This window comes from Triticum urartu, chromosome 4A (genome assembly GCF_056163025.1).
Source record: "Triticum urartu cultivar PI428250 chromosome 4A, HENAU_Tu73, whole genome shotgun sequence".
NCBI classification, from domain to species: Eukaryota; Viridiplantae; Streptophyta; class Magnoliopsida; order Poales; family Poaceae; genus Triticum; species Triticum urartu.
In genome coordinates, this window is record NC_141876.1 from 569911584 (window position 1) to 569936335 (window position 24752).

Genomic DNA, 24752 nt, shown 5'->3' on the forward strand with positions numbered 1-24752 from the left:
ATCGTGATTGGTTTGAGTTGCATGTTTTATTATTGGTTTGAGTTGCTCTCCGTGTCGCGCAAGCGTGAGGGATCCCTGCTATAGGGTTTTCAATATGTTTATGATTTGCTTATGGTGGGTGGCGTGAGTGACAGAAGCACATACCCGAGTAAGTAGGTTGTTTGCGTATGGGAGTAAAAGAGGACTTGATGCCTTATAATGCTATGGTTGGGTTTTACCTTAATGATCTTTAGTAGTTGCGGATACTTGCTAGAGTTCCAATCATAAGTGCATATGATCCAAGAAGAGAAAGTATGTTAGTTTATGCCTCTCCCTCAAATACAATTGCAATAATGATTACCGGTCTAGTTATCGATTGTCTAGGGACAAATAACTTTCTCGTGACAAAAAGCTCTCTACCGAAACTAACTTAGTTGTGTCTTCATCTAAACAACCCCTAGATTTTATTTGCGTGCTCTTTATTATCTTGCAAACCTATCCAACAACACCTACAAAGTACTTCTAGTTTCATACTGGTTCTAGGTAAAGCAAACGTTAAGCGTGCGTAGTGTTGTATCGGTGGTCGATAAAACTTGATGGAATATTTGTTCTACCTTTAGCTCCTCGTTGGGTTCGACACTCCTACTTATCGAAAGAGGCTACAATTGATCCCCTATACTTGTGGGTTATCAGGTGTGAAAGGTGAGATACATGATTTTTTGTTGAGCAAATGTGAAGTGAAATGAAAGGGAACAAATGAATCATGTTGACTTCATTTAATCATGAGAAGAATGAGCGGAAGTTGCGGTAAATAAGTAACACAAGCTAGCATGAAAATAGGAGAGGCGAGAACGCGAGAGAAGATGCTAGGAATTGTCAAATAAGTAAGTTCATTTTATTTGGCAAGAAAACATGCTACAAATAAGCTAAATTTTATTTAACAAGAATGCATGCTAGGCGAGTTGGTTGTTGGGCCAAACTCGAGGCTTGGACCCGTTCCCTGTCGATGAGGGTCGATCCCTCGCAAATGCAAGTTATTTTTATACTTCACATGAATGCATAAGCCATCCACCAGTTCAGCCAACTCCCGTTTTCCCCGGTTTGCGCAAAAATGGCTTGTTCGCCTGGTATCTCTAGTCTATTGGCGGGGCAATCCCTAGATATCATGTATGTCGCCTATTCCCCTTTTTGTCCCATGGCGTAAAACTATGGGTGAGGTACAACTGGTAGCGTAGAGAGAACGCATACTCATAAGCTAGCACATTAAATGCTCAATAGATATCCCGCTTGGATGTGGTGATCCTAACATTACATAATAGTTTTTGTTGAGTATACATGTATTATTTGTTGCTTGAGTTGGGATTTGCATGCCACATATATTCATGGACTAAATAGTCATATGAACTTAAAAAAATTCAACATTCTTTTTCCAAACAAGAGAACCAACCATCACCTTTAATCCCCTAAGTGACTTACCAGGATTATCGACCAACAAATGTGCAAAAGAAGCGAAAGGGGGATAGCTAGGCACTCAATCTTCATCAAGAGATAGAAAACCGAAGTGAATAATCAATAAACAACAAAAGTGGGCTGGTAATATGGAGAGAGGAGGTGAAACGGGTAGGTAGCTATGAGCTGTAAACAGTGGGGTGACATAAACGAGAACGTCGCAACGTGGGCATAGGCAAATGCCAGTGCATTGAACGCTTAGAGCATGTTATATTGATTTGTCCGCCAAAAGTTGTTGTTGATGATGTTGTTGTTTGAACTAGATTTGCACATAGTTACACAAATATTGAAAGGGCTAATTTTTTATAAAAGGTCTAAATAGCCATCTGAATTTCAAAAACCAAAAAAAGTGTTTTCCCTTCCCTTTTTGGGGAAACATGATTGTGTTTTTTTTCACCAGACCAACCAACGCCTCTCCCAATTTTTATTCTGCCCCTCCCACTTCAATCGACTCCTATTTTTCTCCCAATTAGGGTAGAACTGTCCTACGCTCCCGGTTCTCTCGGGCCTGTTTGCGGGGTGGTCCATAGAAACTGTCTCACTGACGTCCAATTTGGCTTTTAAAACTAGGGTGAGGCACAACTGGTCGCGCAGAGAAGACGCGTACTCATAAGCTAGTATATTAAATGCTCAATAGATATCCCGCTTGGATGTGGTGATCTCCTAACATTACATAATAGTTTTTGTTGTTCATAAAATATTTGATTTGTTGCTTGAGTTGGGATTTGCAGCCACATATATTGATGGACTAAATAGTCATTTGAACTTTCAAATTTACAAAAATCTTTTCCAAACAAGAGAACCAATCATCACCTTATATATTTCTTTGTCTCCAAATTTATGTCCTCCTCTCTCTCCCTCTCATCTCCTCAGCCCTTCCTTTCCTTTTTACCCATCTTCTTTTTACCCCCTTAAAATTCCATGGTTACAAAGTGAACCCTCGCCCGCCGCATGCACTATTTTTCATGATCAGTTATTGCTTCGATTACATTGACTTTCATCTTATCTAAGCCTCCACGCAATGTCTCCTCTCGTATGGATTCATTTTAAAATGCATCATTGTGATGTAAAAAGAGACTTATCTGAATTTTTGTTCAACAAATGTGCAAAAGTAGCGAAAATGGGATATGTATGCAATCAATTCCTCATCAAGCGGTAGAAACCGAAGTGAATAATGATCAATAAACCACACAGTAGGCGGGAAATGCGGACAAGATGAGGTGAAACGGCTTGGTGGCTATGAGTTGTAAACAGCGAGGCTGACGCAACCGAGAACGTCGCGACGCGAGCATACGCAATCGCCAGTGCATTGAACGCTTAGAGCATCTTATCTTATCTTGATTGACCACCGAAAGTTTCTTATTTACAAAATAGTTTCCCCTTTTTTGTTAGAAAGAACTGTTTGAGAACATTTATATTTGTTGTTGGTGATGATGATGTTGTTTGGACTAGATTTGTAGCACGCAAACACTGAAAGGGCTAAAAGTTTCAAAAAATATGCACTGAAAGGGCTAAATAGTCATGTGAACTTCAATCAAAAACCACAAAATGGGGTTTCCCCTTCCTTTTGGGGGTGGGACATGAATGTGTTTTCTTCACCGGGACCAACCAACCCCTCCCTCCAATTTTTATTTTGTTTCCCTCCCACTTCTTTTTATTTCCTGTCCACCTCCGTCCCTGTCCGTCTCTCCCCCCCCCCCCCCCCCCCCCTCCCCTCCTTTTTATTTCCTTTTTCTTTTCATTTTCCCGTCGATTCCTATGGTCACCACAACACTAAAGTCTCGCCCGCCGCATGCCCTCTCCGCCATGACCACCCGCCGCCGCCGCCGCCGCCGCTCTTCGCCAGCGGCTCCATCCATTCCCCTCGCCCCCCTGCGCTCCGCTTCCTCCCCTGCTCGGTGAGTTCCCCGTTAACTCCGCTGCTCCGCCCTCCTTGCTTTCTTGCCTCCAGCCATCTTGAAGCGACCAAGAAACTGCTGCTCGCCTCTCGCTGGCCGGCGCTCTCGAGTTCTGGAGTGATCCATGCTTATGCTGCCGAAGATACCAAGTTTTTTTGGGGGTTCGCGTGACTATTTTCTTGGGGTTTCTGTTTGGGGGATGCTTTGGTGTTCGGTAGCGCTCTGCCTTTTTGACGAACAACCGCGGCCAGCCGGCGAGTTCTTGACCTCTTTTGTGGTGTTTTCGCCTTCTTGCAGGGCTTCCTTGGCTGCTCTGTGCTGCGTGTTCTTGGCCTTCGCGCTGTCCGTCTCGGCGGCGGCGGCGGCGGCGGATTCCGCGGAGGAGAGCCATGAGGACGGTCGCTGCCTCGGCTTCCGGGATGTGTGCGCGGACGGGGGTTCCTTCTGCTTCTCGTCCTCGGAGGTCCAGACGCTGCTCAACGAGCCTGATTTGGGGGTTTCAAGGGACTGGGGGCCATCCCGGTCAATGTGCTTCCCGATGTCCGGGGGAGGCATGGTAACTTGCTCCTCTGCCGATGCAATCGTCGCAGGGGCGCGCGATGCGTTGGGGAGAGAGGGCAAGGATGTTGCGAGGTATGATGCTGGGTCGTGCCAGGCGCCGCTTGTGCCTGACAATTGGATGCAGGCATCGCATGGGGTGCCACTGGAACTGGATGGCGCGACCTCAGATGTCAGCCCAAATGCCCTCTACAGTTCTTCCTCCATGAATGTGGAGATAAGTCCGCCAGTCTTGGATTGGGGCAGGAGTAACCTGTATGCAGCCTCTGTGGCCTCCCTGACTGTGGTGAACTTGAACAATGACAGTGTCTTGCGTGTCTATGAGCCATTCAGCACTGATCCACAGTTCTATGTGTATGGTTATGAGGACCTGGTTCTGCAGCCCGGCGAAAATGCGTCGGTCACCTTCATGTTCCTGCCAAAGTTGTTGGGCTCTTCTTCAGCACATTTGGTTTTGCAGACCAATTTTGGTGGGTTCATCATACAAGCTAAGGGCATGGCTGTCGGGTCGCCTTACCAGATACTTCCATTGACCAGGATGGATGTTGTAATAGGTGGACACCTGGAGAAGAATTTGTCCATATACAACCCTTTTGATGATTCTCTCTATGTCGAGGAAGTGGCCGTTTGGATGTCTGCTTCTGAAAGCACAAAACAATCTTCTCATGTAGTTTGTCAGTTAGGCCCTTTGGATGAGGCAGTGGAGTTAACTTCTTTGAGCAGCAACTGGCATACAGCAAGCAGTACTGAATTTGGATGGCCAGTGATCCATATTAGGCCTAGTGAGCAATGGGAGGTGCTTCCTTCAGAAAGCAGCACTGTCATAGAGTTGAAATTGCAACCTATTTCAGAAGGCAAGGTGTTTGGTGCTATCTACATGAAACTGCGCAATCACACAACTGATAAGGTGGACATTGTTGTTATACCTATTGAACTAGAGGTACACACGCGCACCTACTATGATTCCACAAACTTGGTTTCTGTCACGTTTGAGCGAATATCATCTTGTGCTGGAAATGGGTCAATATATTCCCTTTCTTTACGGAATGATGCAACAGAGTTACTGAAGGTTGTGAGTATAACTGGGGATAACAGGGATGGCCCGATGATCTTTCAGTTGAAGTACTTGAATGGCTTGATACTCTTCCCTGACACTGTAACAGATATAGCTTTGATAAGATATACTGCTTCAGTTCCAAAGGGTATTTCATTTGACAACTGCAATATAGTGGTCGAAACAAACAGTTCCCTTGGTAGTTCAATTGTGATACCCTGCCAAGATATAATGCGTGCACCTATTTCTCATACAACCAATGCCGTTGTTGGTGATTCTGATGAGCCATTTGCTGAATCACATTCTGAAGAGACCTCTGCTAACTCAAGGACAGGATCTTTGGGCAGCATCATAGAAACAGAAGGCCCGCATAACATGAAGGTAATATAAAACCTTGTGCTGTTTCAGTTGGTCTTACGTGTTGTTCTCCTAGCTGGACTAGGACCTGTTTTGAAGCATTCAATGCTTACAACATAATCTATGCTATGAACCCAGTAATGAATAATGATATCACTCTGTCATGTGTTACCCTGTTCATTAATTTCATCAGCCCAGCATATCATTTTCTCTTTAAACCGGTAAAGTTAATCTCATGCAGGCTGTAAATTCATATTGGTATGTTAACCTTACTGCTTTAATGTTTTCTGTAACACATGCCATTATCGCGTTAAAGAAAGTTTGTAAGGCCTTTATTGTGGTTGTCATTAGTCTTAACCATCTGTTTGGAAGAATAAGCGGGGGAATAGAGAAAAGCAGGCACATTATGCAATCTTGCTCTCGTTATATATTTTATGATAGTTTAGTATTGATCTCGTATTCGACTGTCATAGATATCAATAGTTGGTAACTCTTTGCAAACTGCTAAATTGTATCAAGTATTTTCCACCTGTATGCATTTAAATATTTTTGCTTTGTAATATTCTCATACAATTTTGTAATATAATTTGCAGCCAACAATCGGGGGAGCAATCAGAGCAGATGACATGGTACTTAGGAATTGGAGATCTCATGGAACAATGACTGGGATTTCTGTTCTCACAAATCATGAGTTGGTGTTTCCTGTCGTGCAAATTGGATCACAGTTTTCTGAATGGATAACTGTCCATAACCCAAGCCAGCAACATGTGTCCATGCAGCTGGTACTGAACTCTGAGGAAATCATTGGCCAGTGCAGAACTGTAAACGACGAATGTGAACACACTTTCTCAAGCAGATCTCCAGAAATTGACTCAACAGAGACCAGATTTGGCTTCTCATTAGGTAGCAAAGCAATTACTGAGACCTATCTTGGTCCTTTGACAAGCGCTGTACTTGGTCCCATTGTTTTCCGCCCTTCAAATCGGTGCATGTGGTCAAGCATGGCTTTGATTAGAAACAATCTGTCAGGCTTGGAATGGTTACCTCTTCTAGCACCTGGTGGCTGGCAATCTATTGCCCTTTTAGAGGGACCTGAGGCTGTTTGGAAGTTAGAGTTTAACCTTGGTTCTAATCTTGACGACAACTCAACACTGTCCAAATCCGAGATCCCCAGCCCTTCGTGCAGTCAGCAGTTGTCCAAGGAGATACATGTTAAAAATAGTGGTGACCTTCCTCTTCGAGTCACAAAGGTGAAAGTTTCTGGAGTTGATTGTGGTTTGGATGGATTTACGGTGAACAACTGCAAGGGGTTTAGCTTAGCGCCAAGTGAATCAATAAGAATGCTCATTTCTTTTAAAGCTGACTTCTCTTCAGTTAAGGTTCAGCGAGATCTTGAGCTAGCTATGACTACTGGCATCTTCGTAATCCCTATGACTGCAAATATTCCTGTCTGTATGCTTAAGCAGTGCAAAAGGTCTTACTTCAGATCAATCCATTGGAAAGCATTGATACTCTTTTTGGGAACTGTGTCCTTGTTTGTTGTGGTCATTGTTCGTGGTGCCCCGTATTCTTTGTCAGCGAACTCTCAAGACTACTATGCCAAGATTGCTGACAGGAAAGATACCATCAGTAAGACTGTTAAGCCCTCTTTTCCTCAGGGTAGTAACAAAACTTCCAGGTAAAAATTTGATCAATATCGTCCTTTTATCACATTTTTCCAGTATCAGATGATTTATGTTTGACCAATTATGCATTGTTGACAGGCCGATAAGGGAACACAGAAAAGCTGAAGAAGCTCCTCCTGAGAAATGCCCTCCTAGTACTCTTGATAGCCCCCGAAAGAAAGATGACAAGAGCAATGCAGATAAACAACAGAGTACAACTTCAGCTATATCTGTGTCCCCAACTAATCCTGTGGAAGACAAGGTATCAACGGAAGTTACAGAAACTAGCGGGAACCTTACTATCAGAGTTGCTAGAGAAAAAGGGAGGCGAAGGAAGCGAAAAGTTGGCGGCGCAGGACTGGCAGCAAAATTTGAGGTTTCTAGCAGCCACAGCGGGAATTCAACACCATCTTCACCGTTGTCACCGAGTTTGACCCCTAAACAAGGCTGGTCCTTTTCTGGAGCATCATCTGAACCGAAGCACAGAAACAAACTCGAGAGTAGACTTGATGTCGAAGCAAGGGCACCATTAACTGGGAATAACAAAGTGAAGAATGGCTGGTCCCAAACTGCCAAGCAGCAGCCACCCGCACCTCCAGCGACATCTGTAAACCCATTGGCTTCATCCACTGCACTGACCACAGCATGGCGCTCGCCATTGTTGGCCTCATCTTCCCCAATTGCCCCGCATGCTCGTGCTCCCGGCTCCAACCTGATGAAAGACAAGGCTGTGAAGAGAGATGAGGGTGTCACTGCACTGAAGAAAGAGTTCACTTATGACATATGGGGTGATCATTTCTCTGGACATCTGCTGGGGAAAGCAAGGGAGGTCGCACCGGGCAAGGTGTTTACTGCTTCTGAAGGGTCCTCCTACAGTTTCTTTGCAAGAGAGCCTCAGGCCCTCATGATGAAGCAGCCGTCTGCGCCACCTGACTCTCGTGGCCGCAGATCGCTGCCGTCTGATGTAGCTTCTGGTTATGCAATAAATTAAGAAGTTGAAAGTTGAACCATTTGGACTCTCGCGTCTCTCCTCTGCATCTTGCATTCCTGGGCTCTGCCTTTCTACTAACTGCACTAACTGCACTACCATTCCGGGGCTTTAGAGGCTTAATTACTCTAATTAGGGCAATATAAAATGGAGAGCAGACCAAAAAATGATTCATTTCTCACCACAAACAATATTTCTTAATTGTCAGCTAATGAAAATTAATCTGAACGAAAATCTACCCATAAACTTTTTAAAGTTCAGCTGTCCAATCTTCTTTTACTATGTTTGTCTGGGTATATTATGCAAGATCTAGCTGCAGTTTTGCTTGGTCGCAAATGCAATTCAGAGAATCAGGAACCATTCCAGTGCCACTGAACAAACTTGATCTGCCATTCTAACATTCTGATCTGAAGCTAATAAAGCTAGTTGATGTCTGATCTAAAGTTGAAGATACTAAAGCTGATATCTCACTTTACTGCCGCCGAATCAAAGACATTAGGTACTGGACATATATGCCTGTCTAAAGCAGGAGAGGTGATTGATGCTAACTAATCCTGTTTAACACGTGCAAAGGCAAAGGGCATACATTTTTTCTTGCAATCTCCACTTCTAATCATGTTCTATTTGTTCCCATTAGTCACTAGCACGGAAGTTCTCCCCCCCCAGAAAGGATGATCGACAGGTGCTTCTTGAAGAACATCATAACATACATTTTTTCCCCCTTCTTATGTTGAAATCAATATGCCACTGTGCCAGTGGCTGATTTACTTGCAAGGAGTGATTGAAGCAACTCAGAGTTCTGCTGGATACTCAGGGGTCTACTAAAGCTTTACAGCACAGGACAAGGACGGGGAAAAACAGCACTCGCAGGTAATATCAAAAGAACCTGTTCTCTTATTATGCCACACTATACTATATATAACAGAAGCCAGTCTTCTTTTAGATTACACACATCATCCAGCGCACTCAAACTGTTTATTCGATGCAGCGCGCGGTTCGATTCAGGAGCTTGTTGCGACCAACCATCACTTTGCTTCGGATAATTTCCAGCCAATCACTTCGAGTTGTAGAGTGGTAATCTGCAGCACACACAAGTCATATGATGAATGCAATTTTCTCAGCTCAATACCGAATTTTTACTCAGCAGTAATTCATATGGCATTTCAGACTGGACATGGCTTCTGGTACAGATGGCTGCCTTTGGCAATAACTCACCCGAGCCTGAGAGAGGTATCGGAGCTGTCCTCGGTGTCGAGGGGAGGGCGCGGATACGACGTGTTGGTGACGGACTCAGACGACTGTCCTTCCTCGTACACCACCGGTGAATCAGCGGCGACTTGCATCTCCATCTTGGACGCCTGCAGCTTCAGACCATTGCTCCATCACAAACGGAATGTCCAGAAATGGAAACAACACGCAGGAGAGGGGGGAATAATATTTGCAGGGACTCACTTGCTCCTTTAGCCTTGCGTTTTCCTCTATCAGCTGCACCCTCTGTTCAACAACACAGAGCGGCATGTTAGCGAAACAAACATCGAAAACCGGTGAGTTTGAGCTACAATTTCTCTGAAGTTCCACACACGAATATTCAGGTCCTGGAGGCACAAAGCTCTTACCTTTCTTTCTAGCTCGCTGATCTGGTCCATGATCTTTTGGCTCTGCATTACGGAAATCATCGTCAAGGTGTGGAAAACTAAGACCATAGCTAGATAGGTTGATGTTGTCACGCACGCCTACCTTGGTTTTCAGAACAGAGCCGAGCCCGGACTCGAGGCTCTTCTCTAGAGCCTGAAGCTGCTGGACGTTCAGGCTCTGGAGCTCCTCTCCTCTCATCTGCCTGCAGGAATGAGATAGCACATATCAAACGACTACAACAGCTGAACTAGTTGAGGATGCATAAGTCTTCACGTAAAGTTAGTGAACTATATAATTTATATTGGAGTAAAAATCCATCAAGGACACTCATATTGGAGCATATGTTATTCTGAGATTCCTATTCCTCCCTCGTGGCTACCCGCACGACAACCAACTAGGGGGGTACCCGAAAAAAAACTAACTCAGGGGAAGGGAGGGGGGGGGGGGGGGGGGGGGTTCACCCTTTGTCTCTTTTCCCATGCGGGCCCACACATGTGTGCCCTCTCTCTCGCTCTCTTTGTGTGGGGTCCATGTCGGTCTGGTTTTTTTTCTTTGTATGAAGATTCAAGAATTTTTGGAAGTTCAAAATCTCTGCGATTTAAATTCTAAAAGTTGAAAATTTTGGATCTTCATTTTGGAATTCATATTTTGAAAGGTCAAATTGAATGTTTCCCAAATTGGAAATATTTCTTAAATTTGCCAAAAAAGGAAACTTTCCTAAAAGGGAAGTGTGGGCGTGACTTTCCAAAATTGGGAAGTTTGTCATGTCCGATTTTTTCCTGCATAGGGTTGCTACACTTTGGATTGCCGATTTACAACCACTAAGGTGGTTTAAGTGACAACTAAGCTTTTCCTTCTTTGCGTAACGTGGCATGCGGTTGACTGGTTTGACCAAGTGTTGTCATGTCGATGCAAAGCATACACACCAGGAAACAAGATTCACGGTTCCACCATCTCCGTCCATTAGAGCGGAGAAGGCAAGGGGAATCAATAGACTCACCGACAGGGGTTGAGGGTGATTTTTTTTGTTGTGTGTGTGTGTGTGTTGGGGGGGGGGGGGGGGTCGAGGGGGGAGGAGATACGGTACGTTGCAATGGACTGGTGCAGCAATCGGTTGGTAGTCACCAAGAGGAAGAGGGTCACCTGCCCGTCGCGGCCCCGATGCACAACGTCCATGGATGAGGGTGTTTCCACATCCATGTTTCATATGGCATGGAGCCATGGACTACCCTGAGCCAACACAATTGCCTGTGATGTCATTGAGACATAAACATTGACTTGGCAAGGTCACATGGAGCACCATCATCGATGGATGCTGCAATGATGCCAACAACGAGAGAGGGAGGACAATGACATACAAGAAGTAGGGATCCTCTTCATGGCAGATGGATTAGGTGGGAGGGTTGCGGTAGGTGGAGGGGTTAGTGGTGCTTTTTTGGGAGGAGTTGGCACTTCAGCAATATAGTTATATTCTCACTCTTCTTCCTTTCATCTTGTAGCGCTCCCCATTTTGTGTTCCAATGCCATGTTAGCGTGCTCAATCCCCGATCAAGGCGGTCAACCTTATGCCACATTGGGCAAATTGGTTTGGCTGCATTTGAGTGGCTTCATTCTGAAGATTGACTTCTAGAAGGCCTATGAAAATTCATATGGCCTTTCTACATAGACCCTAACAATGAAGGACTTGCCGAATAAATTGTGTGCATAGGTGAATAACTTTGTGTGTGGAGGTAGTGGAGCCATATAAATCATGGCAATACTGGTCAGTACTTCAGACACAAAGGCTATCTGACAGGGGGATCCCCTATCCCAAATGTTATGTAAGATCATGGCATGGACCTTGAAAAGAATGCAAGGCAGATGGTCAAGGTGCCACCACTAGTGGAAGGTGGACTTCTCATCTTACAATACATTGATGGTACAATTCTCTTAATGGAACACACTCTTCAAGGATAAAAAAAATCCCAAGCTTGTGTTTTGTGATTTCGAGCAAACTTTCGGTTGTTAAATTCAGTTTTCATAATAGTTTGTTGTTCTGCTTCGGGGAAGCCCAAGATTGCACATCTTAGTACACCAAATTTTTTAGACGTGAGCGTGCTCAGTTTCCCATCAAGTATTTGGGAATCCCGATTCATTACCAGAAATTCTCAAATACAGACTTGAGACATGTGGATGAATGAATTTTAACTCGACTCAACAATTGGAAAAAAGCTTTTGTCATCCGGAGACGGCTCACCATTAGCAACATGGTACTTTACATGATGCCATTCTTACAAATTCTAAAAGGGATGTAGCATATAATAGACTATTTCCGGTCGGGTTTTCCTTGCAGAGTGATGATGAAAAAATAGATATTTCTCGGACAAAGATCATGGTGGTTTAGGAATCCAAGATCTTTAAGCAAAAACTCAACGCTTCTCAGTAAATGGCTCTTCAAGCTTCTTACGAGGATGGTGCATGTCAAGATCTTGAGGAAAAAATACGTTGCTCAAAAGAAATCTCCTGATTTCAATGGACACTGAGAGGCTCTTAGGCTTGGCCTGATGAAACTCAAGTGTTACTACTTATGGTTTGGTGCATTTAACATGAGTGATGTTCAAATAATTATATTCTTGGAGGATAAGTGGTCGGAAAATGCACCACTAAGCGGTTTGACAACCCACCACTCTGAGACCAGTATCCAACATATGTGCAATTTGTGCATACAAATGTGACATAATCGAACAAGTTTTGAATTCCTTGTCTCTTAACATAGCTTTTTGGAGGGACTTGCTTGGCCCTACACTTTGTGGCATGGAATACACATCTGGGTAGATGGTGGATGTCTAATTTCACAAGGCCACACCGAGTTCTACTATGATTTGCACCAAAGTAGACAGTTCCACTACTAGGAAAAACATGCATTAGAAGTGGGCCCTACAAGCGGCTATGTCCGTTAGTTACAAAGCGGTTGTAACAATCCAGAGGTGGTGGTTATTTCTGTTTTTGAACCACCTGCAGTAAGTGTCGAAGGAAATTTGAAACCACTTATAGCTGGTACGTACTCGAGGCGGTTTCATAGGTAGAAGTGTCTGTGGGATTTCAACACCTATGTATTCAGCCTTGCCCTGTTCCTCAGCCCATAGTCTCACACCACAGGATGTTAGATCCGGCACCGCCAAGCCTCTCAATCACCGACGTGTGGCCTTGGTGTAGCTTGCGACCCCGCGGATCGCCATGGTGCGTCACCACGCCTCATGCCTCCACCTTGCCCTGAAGGAACAAGGATAGGGCATCTCAAAAGTATCCTCCATTTTTGTTTCTCATTTGCAAACGAGGCAGTGAGGGGCTACAACATTGGGAAGTGGAGGGGGTCCAGGGTGGGCTAAGGGTGCGGGAAGAAACCAACCACATTGGGTTGCAGGGGAGTCTGTGCGACCGGAGCATAGTTCGGTTTTATGGGCATGCAACACTTCAGTTTCTCCATTCCTCCCATAACTCGCTCATTTCCCTCTATTCTCCTCGCGTTTTCTACTCCTCACATATTCTTCTCTATTTCTTTCTTTCTGTCTTCCATGTTGATAGTCGTTTGCGAGAGCGTTTCCGAGGTAGGATTCTTTGTTGTTTAATTGAGCCTATCATTGTGCATTCCTACAAGTGGGAATCAATTTCTCCATGCGATTTCTGTTCATTTCCTTATTGCTTTTATTTTTCACTTGAAGTAAATGTGTCCATCAACGACTTATACTGTACAACCTAGTTCATGCCTCACCGGCTCTTCTCGTCACGAAGAAAGAAGGTTCGAAGTGCCTGTGGATTATAGCAACAGTTCTTGTAGACCATTCCTGTAATAGCATATCTCTAAACCTTTCTTGCGGATCCTAACCAGTTGTTTCTTCCTGAGCTGTTGGTATTGAATCCGCTTTCTTTTGTATCATGGTAGCGAGCCCTAGCCTTTTGGAAAGAAGGGAGGAGTAACATTTCAACTGTGTGAGGATGGACTCTAGACCCAATCGTTCTGATTCGTGGACTTGAGACGAAGTTGAGTCGTCAGGAAAGAACAAAAGATAACCGGTATCACTGCCTTTGCTCGAGGTCTGTGATTCACATTCCGGAAGCATGAATCCTAGCAAGACCCTTGGTGACACTGAAATTGATAAGGTAATTTTGTTCACATCTTCTGTGCTAGTTTGTACTCTACAGGGCCTTTTTGATTCAATGGAAAAGTAGAGAAAAATCATAGTATTAGGAAATTTTCCTATGGCAACATTATTCACCCGTTTGATTCAAAGGAAAAGACCACAACAAAATTAGATGATCTTTTCCTCAGGATTGAGTTTTTCTCTCTCGAATAAATTTGTTTTCATTCATGAGATTACTTGTCAATTTTACTTCAAGGTGAAAGACTTCAAATTAACTATTTCTTAAAGACAAAGTCCAAGTACCTTTTAGAGCATTTCATTCAAATTCCGCACCACTATGTTTGCATATTTATGAAATTGTAATCCTTAAGATCCAGACATATAGTGTTACTTACATGATGTTGGAGAACAATGCAGCTATGATTTTGTTTTTACAATTAGTTCCACTATCATCGATTTTGCATATGTCAATCAAGGAAAAAGGCCTAGAGGGATGAGTGACGATGGATCATCTCGAAGCAAGCACTGTCAGAATATGGACAATATTGGATAATGAGGTAAATTTATGTTTTGCTCCTGCTTGTGTTTGTGTTTTCTCTGGAACATATCTGATAGTTCTCATGTGGATATGATAGTTGGTAATTGGTTATTTAATTACTAGTATTGTGTACTGTGTTGAGTTTTATTTGGTGCCCTCAAACGCGCATAGTCTTCTATAGTAGATTTTCTTGGTATTTACAAATATTTGATGCCCTTATATGAGTAAATGGCTCAAAACACCTGCTCTTAGAGTTGGTAATGCCGCAAAATTACCATTGACGCGATTGATGTGGGCATTCATCTATTTTAAACTGCTATTTATTTGCCTTTTTAGTTGTAAGATTGTCCTCCTTAGATCGTTAATATAATGTATGCCTGCTTCAGCTAGATGTGCAATATGATATTGTCGACAATGTTTCCATATTGAAGGCCAGGAGCACCATTTTTCACCTACCTGCGTTGTTGCCTATGCTCTCCATCAACTTTTAGGTCATTTTGACTTCAAGGTTGCTAATCGTTATATCAAACATGTTGTCATTCTGAAACTCAAGAGCGCATTCTATGTTTTTCATGTTCAAGGCCCCAACTTGAATCAAGCACCCTCACGCAAAAAGCCAAGAATTATGATGGCAACCAAGGTCTGAAAGCTCAGGTAATGTGTTTCAGAGTGTATGGCCTAACGCTGACTGAGATCATGCCTCCTCCTTCTAACAAAGAAGGTGATAATTCTGCCGCTGGAGGAGGTGCTAGAGCCGATCGTGCTGCATGGTGAAGGTCCTAGAGACGGTGGTGGCATTGTTGCTGTTTGAACACTAGGACTATATTCAAGTGTTGGAATTTGTGTGGTGTTTAAGACTATGCTTAACTTTGTTTCGTGTCCTATGAAACTTATTTCATGTTTTAAGTGGTACTATATGTGAACTCATGTGATGTTTTATGGAATAGTATGCTAAGTGTGAAACAGTAGTTTTTATGTAAACTCAGTACCAAGGCTGGGTACAAAATGAAACGAAATAGATATCCTTGAAGATAAAAAATGGAGGCGGGTCTTAGGGGAAACCGCCTCCGTGGCTGAGAGCATTAGAAGCAGTTAGTCATTCCAAACCGCTAGCGGTACTCCATGCGTTCGAGGCGGTTCTAGAAACTGCCTCCGGTGGAAGGAGCATTAGCGACATAGGCTTGGAGGCAGTACAAGGAACCGCATGCAGCCCATTTAACGAAACTGCCTTCCAAAGCCCATTTTTGTAGTGGTGTTCTCAGTGAACCAAATGTACCGGCCCTGGTCCATTGTGTTGCACCAATTAATAGTAAAGAACGTGGAACTTAATGTTCCTCTAGAACTTACACTATTTCTTTGGTACCTTCGCAAAGGAATCACTTTAACGCAACCTCAAGAAATACAATTGTCAAAGAAGTAGGCAATGTTATTTCTATCACAAGATGAAAGAATAAAACACCTTCACTTTAATGCCACATTGCATGAGTAGACATGCTAAATTGAAAAATATTCTCTCTAGACCTTCGAACTGGCATTCAAAGCTAGAAGGATATGATGGTACTCTACCTTGTACTAGGGAAGAAGAAATGACTTAAGACCAGAACTCGTTGATCTTATTTTCTATGCCTCATAGAGAGAGGGGGCGAGGGGGGAGGGAGAGATTTCATGGCCCTCTACAATTTTGAACAAGGATTTTTAAGGGAATCAATTGGAGAAAGGTTAATTATTCTTCCTGGTGTATATCATTTAGGTGGTGCCTAAATTGTATCCATCTCGCAATATCACCTTTTTTTTGTAATTGGCTATGCACTACAGAAATCACCTACTATGCCGTGTGCCCAAGACACTCGACGAAGGCCCGAAAAATCTCGGCAACGCCTTTGCTGAGAACTGCTCTCGGCAAAAGGCCTACGGCGCACACCCCTCAGGCAAAGGAAACTTTGCCAAGAACTGTCTGTCAAACACTCGGCATAAACTTTGCCGAGAAGAAAAGGGAGGTCATCGATAAAATAAAGTGACTTGACGACTTCAAGATGGAGATGGCGGTTGCCACATGGTAGATCTTTGCCATGAGTGTTGTTAGACTAATATGTCACGTACTGTGACATATCTCCTAATCCCATAAATTGAGAAGAATTGTTATTATTGTGATTCTCATTTATAGTTAGGATTGTAATATTTATTTATATATTAACATGCAATGCAAAAGCCCAAGTGTGACCAATCTTTCAAAACGCTTTCATGGTATCAGAGCGCAACAATCCATAAAAAATACGCAAAATCATCAAGATTGATTAGAAAATATTTATTTTCCGAGGCACTCAAAATAGGTGAAGTCCAAAGATCACAATGTACTAACTCCACTCTCTCGCCGCCACGCACGGTATTCATATTCGTTTCTCTTGCCCATACATATACCAACGAAATGGTAAAGCTGAACACATTATTCGCACAGTCAATAACATCGTGTGCTCTCTCTTATTTCAGGCTAGCTTACCACCACATTTTTGGGTCGAAGCACTCCACACCGCTACTCATGTCCTAAACAGTCTTCCCACAAAAACCATCAGCTCCTCCTCTCCCTAATTTTCCCTACACTATACCCATCCCGATTACTCGTCGCTTCGCGTCTTCGGATGCCTTTGCTATCCTAACACTGCTTCTACTATGCCACACGAACTGTCGCCGCGTTTGAGTGCCTGTGTCTTCTTGACTATTCCTCTCACCATAAGGGACATCGGTGCATGAATATTACCACCCATTGCATCATCATTTCTCCTCACGTTATTTTCAATGAGATGACTTTTCTCTTTGCCTCCCCACAACCTCCATCACTGACACACATGTTTTCCTCGACAACGACGACACCTTGTCCGTTGTCGCCCCTTTTCCCAAGTGACCACGGCTGCACCTCCATCACCACATGCCCCACCCTCGCTGCGCAATAATAACGATTCTCCTCAATTTAGGGGATTAGGAGATATGTCATGATAGGTGACATATTAGTCTAACAAGTGTAACACTCAGCTCTTGGCAAACTCCAACAAGTAGGAGGCTGCCACGTCAATGTTTGTCTAACAGCCGACCGACTGCCTTATGCCGAGTTCTGCCTTTTGTCAAAGAGGTGCTCTCAGAAAAGTCAGCATGTAGGAGGCCACCATGTGTTCACCCGGAGCCGACCTCTTGGCAAACATACCCCAGACGTCATGGAGCCGTCAAGCGCAAGCGGACATGCCACATGTGATCTTATTGCCGTGACCATACTGTTTAGTTCTCTGCGTATTTAACATTTGCCGAGTCTTTTCCGTTCGCCTAGCTACATTTAGCGGTATCTCGGCAACGACATGTCTTTGTCGTGTTCTGCACTTTGCCGAGCAGGGCACTCAACATAGAACGCCTCTCCCGAGGGCCTGCTCGGTGTATAATTTTTTTTCCAGTAGTGATGTGACATTGGGGCAAAGCTTAGCTCTTGCATCCTGGTCTACGCGGCGACAATGTGGTGGTCACTTTGGCTATGTAGTAATGATATTGTGTCGACAAAAGAAAAAACCTCTCCTCTATAAGTTATCTACCAATGTACGCAATTTCTCCATTCGCGCACAGTCTACTCATGGACCGGAGCAATGTGATTTACTTATGCGCTACATGTGCATACAAAGCAAACGGTCAAGGAAGCCTTTACCCAACATGGATTGCAGTATAGTTTATGGATCAATCCTCCATCACGTTAGGCAGATTTTTGTCTAATCTTTTTGTTACTGTGTTGCTTCTTTTGGGCTGTACACATCCTACCTATGTAGAGTCTGGGCGTGAATTATTTGCGCTTGTATTGCCTTATGCAACGTTTTGAGACAATGAAAACTCCCTGTCTAAAATATGGTCCCAGCTTAGTGACTGTAGATATATTTTATTCAATTTATCACTAATGTTTTATGAAAAAAGGGTATAAACTTACTGGAGCCAGAGGCTTGCTTCTGCAAGCTCGTCCCTTAGTCTTGCACAATTGCTGTCCTCCTACCATATAACAGAAATTAAATGAGTTACATATATGCATATGTAAATCTATTTGGATGTGTTTGAGCTTACATGCAAGTCCAGCTGAGATGGCTCATCTGCTTTCTTAAGTATCTTGGAATGAGAGTTATACCGATCAATAATCTGGTTCATGCTTCAGTAGAGTAGAAAAATCAAATTAATCAGTGTAAAAATGTAAAGGCCGGTTTTCTGCCCAACCTTTCTTTTGTGAAGATGCTACTACCAGAAATTTAGAGAATCCACAAAAGCAAGCATAATATTCGATGTGATCTAGTAGTGTGTCTCAACTCTCATTTCTCTCCTTTTGTACTATTCGACCAATATTATTCTTTGATGTATTCTTAATAGATGTTTCTAAATTTAATGTGATGGCAATATGCTGATGACAAATCTAGTAGGAACATTAGTAGAATCTCTTTTTGGGTGCATATCAAACATTCTAAAATGACTTGAAAAATAAAAGAAAAACATGGAACATCAGATACGTTTTTCACAAAAAGACCAGAGAACTGAAAGAGAGATCTAATTGTTCTCATTTCTTGTGGACTGTTAGAAGAGTGTTTTTTCCCCAAAGTAATACACAGATTTTTGAAGTGGGCAGTGAAGGAGAGAGAACATGGGTTGCACAAATAATCCATTTCAATTCGAAATTACCCATAGCCTTCTGTTTATCAATTTCATACTGTTCTGTTAATTTTCATGCTAGTTCAAACGTTCTGCATGCATTTGACAAATGTATGAAATTGTTTTGAAGTAAATAATGATAATGCCACTAATGCCCTTGATACCGGTGGCTTGAAAGTTGAAATACGCAGTTAGTGATATAGATAATAATCACTAGGAGAGGTCAATGCGTTGGGCACGTGCACAACCACATGGAAACTTGGTGGCATTACGACAACAGAGTTGTAACTATCTGTGCATCGGGTCTCTGAGGATAGAGACGTTTGGTTCCTGGGTGTTCTCTATGAAAAATAAATAAATAGTAATTACCAAAAAAGTCAAAAATTTCTGAAAATGTTTTTCAAATAAAGTTGACCTTCTATTGCACCTGTGGAAAAAAGTTGCAAAGACAGAACCCCCAATCTGTTTGTGGGGGGGTTCTTTCGTGAAAATTTAAACGCTAGTGCAAACTTTTTGGACTTCTTCGTTTTTTCCCTATATAGGGTGCATATACACCCAAGAACCAAAGTGCATTTCCCGGCCTTTGGACCTTGTTTTAATAAAGAGTACTTTTATTAACTTAAAATGTATCCCTTCGTAAAGAAATATAAGAGCATTTAGATCACTAAAGTAGTTATCTAAACACTCTTATATATCTTTACAAAGGGGGTAGCATCAAGCGGATACAGGCAGATTGAGCGACACCCGGCCTCTGCATGACATCAATGCTATAGTTGAGACAGCTGGAGTAAAATGGAAAAAAAAACATGGTGCAATATTCAATATACTGAACTCAAGGTTTAGTGCATGTCGTTTTAGTTGATGAACATTTTCTAGGATAAATTTTCTTCAGTATATTCACATAATGCTAATAATATTATCCATTCAACCGATGATTTACTTTCTCTTTACATATCCTATATATAACTAAATAGGTGATCCTATTTTCTAATACATGCAATACCGCCACATCATCATCATCATCACCATCAATTTTTATTTTTTTATTCTCTTCAGCAACAAATCATTCTACGAAAGCTAGAAGGTCACAAGACACTGCAAGCCACCCTCCATTTACTGCTAGGTTTTCTACCGTTCACATATGGCGAGAATGTGAAGGATATATGAATGGTTATTATTCTCATATATTCTATTTTATTCTTGGCAAATTTATTGCTTTAAATTCTCATAGCAGTGCGGCAAATATTATCTAGTTATTAAGGTCGATTTTTTCTACAAAATAAAGAGTCAGAGCTCCTATGCGTTGCTTAAAAAAACTCGTAAAAATATGTCAGCATATACTTTAAGACAAATCTAATAATGACATCTTAACAAAAATATATCTGTGTAATTTATTAAGGATGGGTATCTTGTCCAAACTCATCTTAACAACAGAATACAAAATAGTGGAGATTGGCTGTGTTCTTCATTAGATATTCGGGCCGATATAGCAAAGTGGTTTTTTTTTGTGTCTGGGGAAAGGTGATATCTCGATTAATTCAAAACAGGAACGTTAATACAATCTACATCGCTTCTCTTCATTAGTTGGTCAGGCGTGTACATATAGCTAGTGAAACATCTGCATCTGATATGCTTCTCAAATGGACGTTATATACACTGTAGTTTTCTATGCTTACATCAAACTGAAAAAGGTCCTATGAGATGGTTAATTATTACTACCTCTGTTCCTAAACACAGGAAAATTTTGCAGTTTAAATTGAACCGACAAAACGTTTTATATTTGATTCTTAAATATGATTGTACACATTAGCCTAACGTGAAAAGATGGAAAAACTTTGGACTGATACTGGGATGAATTCCGATGCGCAATGCTGCCTTCTGAGCACAGTACGGAATCTGTTCAGGGGTCATATATTTGATTGGACCGGTCAATCTTTTTAACCATTTTTGTCCAAGAGTCCTGGCCATTAATTCTACACGAATACAGATGTAGCTTTAAACAAACCATGCATGCATGCGTCCTGACAAATCATGTCATGCACAGGCCAACTCGAGTCAGTGATATACAGAACTGGAGTACGTGCCATGAAAAGACAAGAAAAATCATACAAACACCTCATGAGCATTTATTTGTAAAAATATACACACAAGAAAACCATTCACTTTTTATGTCATGCACAAGCATTTTCCCTGGAACTAACAATGATATTATTCCTCCCGCAAAAAAAATGATATCATTCCATTAAGTTGGAACGATTGTAACTTTTGCATCTATTGAATAAATTTTGCTGAAACGCCATATTTGTTCCCAACATGTTCATCATGCCGCAGCACATCTCTGACCAGTCATAACTACTCTTACTACTTTACCATATGTGCGCATCTTTGATCAGTCATGACTAGTAGTTTACTATATATATGCATTTTGCTTCTATTCATTTATGCATTGGATTAATTTACAACACAACTAATAGCCTTCATGCTATGCAAGTATGCATAGTTAAGGAGACATGCATTAGTTAACAATATTTCCCATATTTCCCACACACAAAAAACAGTATTTCCCATATACTCCATTTAAGCTTACCAATTTGATCTTAGCACAAACGCATGTTTCCAACCTCTTCCACGATAACATTTGTTTAGCATTTGTAGGCCCAAAATTACATATCATAATCACTAACTGCTCTGCCTTGTATAACGTTGTATTAGTTCAGCATTTGTAATATCTCAAATTACATATCCTAGCTCTTATTGTTCCCTTTTACTAGATAAATTATTATTGAATAGTTGTGACTGGAACATGGCCAGCGATCTTCAATTACTAACTTATATGTTCCTGTCATTTCGAATAAAAAAGTCCGCTTAGTTTGGACATAAAGTCCTGGTTAAACTACAAACTTTGATCTTTTACAAAAACGGTATTGGGTGTTTTGAAAGGGCATTTGTAAATTTTCCTTCAAAATTATTATTTTATTTATTTTGTTAGATACTATGTTGTCCCAAATGACAGCTTTTAAGACTGTGAAAGAGTCGTACATGCTAATAGGCTGTATAGTACATGTGGTCCGAGTTTGGAGTAGTTCTGATCCAGGAAAGATATGAAGTGGACATTAATTCTTTTTTTATCTGAATATATTAATCCTAGAACAACAGCAAGCATAACGAAAAAAAGGTAGAAACGAGACTTGTAGGTCCAAATACAATGCATAATAAACAGTTGAGCATGAACAAACAATGCATTTTTAAAAGCTGAGAAGACACATTGTTAATTTTACTGGTTAGGTTCACTACCAAAAGAAAATCCTCCCTCTCTTTTGTGATCTCTCTCACATGTCATAATAGAAGAACAGTGGCGAAACTTATATATTATAAACAGCAAATCAAAGCAAATATTTTATTAAGCATTAGAGAATCTACACATGCTTTGACTGCTTTGACTTTACGAGTCATTGTTATAGGCACTGAGAAAAAGAGTCGAACATGCGAAAAGAACCTCGAAATGAGTATATGTTTACCAAAACACCTCTGTTATAACTAATTTGTAACAGGAAAACCATGAGTAGTACTAGTAGCCCAGCACATCAAATATCAATCCGTGAACAAAAACTGTTAGATAGTGAAAAACGCTCGATCTCAAAAAGTGAAGAATCAAAACTTGGGACAAATGATTCCTGAAAAGAAAAGAAAAACTCAGGACTAATAAATGTAGATGTAATCGGTTAAGACACCAGATAAAACAAGAAGCGAGTCAGATTGAAAGTGCATCCAAAAACTGGCTGATCGATGAGAGATCAATTGATAGCTATGCACACATGAAGGATGTACCTGGAGCTGGCGAACTGGAAGAGCTTGCCGGTGGCGGAGAAGACGGCGAGGCCGACCTCGGCGTCGCAGAGGATGGAGAGCTCCTCGGCCTTCTTGAAGAGGCCCCGCCGGCGCTTGGAGAAGGTGACCTGCCTCGCCGCCAGATTCTCGATCCTCCGTATCGCAATCCTCTCCCTCCTCCCCGCCATCCTATCTTCCCCCCTTGTTCCCCTCCTCCCCTCCCCACAGTCGCTGCTGCAGCAACAGTAAGAACCGAGGTAGGATGGAGGAAGAGGAAGCTAGCTAGCTAGCTAGGTAGAGGGAAACCCTAGCTAGCCGAGCCGAAGGGAGAGAAACTCAGGAGGCGGAGAAGCTTACAGGTGTTGCAATAGATCTGCGGCGGGCGGCGTCGGTCGGGGGGTGGGAGGAGCTCCCTTTTTCCTCTTTGCGCAAAGGACTACGGGCGGGGGCGAGCAACTTGGCTACTACTTATGGAAGAAATGCAGAGACGGAGCACCCCCGTACAGGAGCCGGGAGCAGCAGTAGGACTAGGAGCGCAGCCGAGCTGAGCTAGCTAGCTGTCACTGGCGGCCGTGGTAGGGTAGGGCTGCACCGCACACAGCCGTAGGGGGAGCAGTGGCTACTTTTTTCCGTGGCAAGGCTCGTGGGGGTGTCACAGGAATGGAGCCAGGTGTCTGCCACGAGCTGGTCAGGAAGTGACCGGCCCCCACCCCACACGCCATTGGTCCGCGGGTCACGTCGTCAGGTCAGGTCAGGTCCGGTCCGGTCCTCTCTCCCTCCCTCGATCCTCGCCTTTGCTCGCTCCTTGCTTCCCCGGCGCGCAGTGCCCTCGCCGTGAACCAAAGGCCATTCTACTGTTCTTTCCGACTCCGAGCATTTTTTTTGGAAAAGGGATGATTCCCCGGCCTTTGCATCAGAAAGATGCATACGGCCCTTTTATTAAAAAAAAATAGTGTCAACATGGTTCCAAAGGTCTTCAAATAATAATAAAGCACAAACAGCTCACACAGAGCCAAAAAGGGGCTAGAAACACTAACTAGCCGAGAAAAGACGCCACAACTGGCTGGCTAAAAAATAGATAGGAAATCTAAGTGCCTATCCTATTACATGACCGCTATCCAAACCGGTTGAAAATATCCCGAGCTACCATCTCCCATCGGAAAGACCCAGTAACCAAATGCTCCCTGGCCTCCGTCTGGGTGAGTGGCGACCACGAACGGATCAGTGCCGTAGTTCGGAATATGACCTGCAAAAAATGTATACATGATAGTCTGTTAAAAACCAAATCATTTCTGCAAGTCCAGATAGTCCACAGCAAAGCACAAACTCCAACCCGAATATGTCTCGCTAAGTTAGGCTCAATCCCATTAAGCCATGCCCCAAATAACGCATAAACAGAATTCGGTGGATTGATACTAAAAGCAATGTGGATCGTCTGCCAAAGTACCTTGGCTAACGGGCAATCAAAAAAGAGATGTTTGATAGTCTCATCCCGATCACAGAAACTACACCTAATAGGTCATGTCCAATTACGCTTTATGAGGTTGTCCTTAGTTAAAATAACTTGTTTATGGACAAACCACATAAACACTTTTATTTTCAAAGGAATTTTGACATCCCAAACATGCTTGGAGCGTAGGGATGGAGTTTGAGTTAATAACATCAACATACATTGATTTAACCGTAAATACTCCAGATTTAGTCAGTTTCCAGCGTAATTCATCGGGTTGTTATGAAAGCTGGACTTCCATCAGTCTCCTAACTAGATGGAGCCATTGTTCCCAACGATTGCCCGCTAGCGTTCGTCGGAACTGAATATTAAGGGGATCGATTGAAAGACCGGTGCAACGAACACCTCACGTCGTTGCGCAATACGGTATAACGACGGATATTGGATGGCCAAGGGTGTCTCGCCGAGCCAAGTATCCTCCCAGAAACGTGTACTTGTGCCGTTTCCAATAACA

The 24752-nt window shown here is 42.7% G+C and overlaps 2 protein-coding genes and 1 long non-coding RNA gene across 5 annotated transcripts; 2 read left to right on the forward strand and 1 right to left on the reverse strand.

Moving 5' to 3' along the window:
* Window positions 1–3203: 3203 nt before the first annotated feature.
* LOC125552865 (uncharacterized) lies at window positions 3204–8031 on the forward strand. Its single transcript, XM_048716565.2, has 4 exons — window positions 3204–3386; window positions 3684–5379; window positions 5949–7033; window positions 7119–8031. Exons 1-4 carry the CDS (start codon window positions 3247–3249, stop codon window positions 8008–8010), a joined length of 3813 nt encoding a protein of 1270 aa, XP_048572522.2. The 5' UTR covers window positions 3204–3246; the 3' UTR covers window positions 8011–8031.
* Window positions 8032–8788: 757 nt separating this feature from the next.
* On the reverse strand, window positions 8789–23299 carry LOC125552866 (MADS-box transcription factor 47). Of its 3 annotated transcripts, XM_087518991.1 has the most exons (9): window positions 23146–23299; window positions 22789–23022; window positions 18388–18469; window positions 18257–18315; window positions 9745–9844; window positions 9624–9665; window positions 9460–9501; window positions 9223–9371; window positions 8789–9086 (listed from the first exon to the last, which is right to left on the reverse strand). In XM_087518991.1, the coding sequence occupies exons 2-9, from the start codon at window positions 22974–22976 to the stop codon at window positions 9062–9064; spliced, it is 687 nt and encodes a 228-aa protein (XP_087375117.1). In that variant the 5' UTR covers window positions 22977–23022; window positions 23146–23299; the 3' UTR covers window positions 8789–9061. The 3 variants fall into 3 exon arrangements, with proteins under 3 accessions (XP_087375117.1, XP_048572523.1, XP_048572524.1); XM_048716566.2 differs by having other exon boundaries at window positions 22789–23287; XM_048716567.2 differs by having other exon boundaries at window positions 9223–9365; window positions 22789–23275.
* On the forward strand, window positions 10686–15207 carry LOC147976714 (uncharacterized). The gene is made up of 2 exons (XR_015601643.1): window positions 10686–14320; window positions 14883–15207. It is a non-coding gene; the product is annotated as an uncharacterized LOC147976714 (long non-coding RNA).
* Window positions 23300–24752: the final 1453 nt, after the last annotated feature.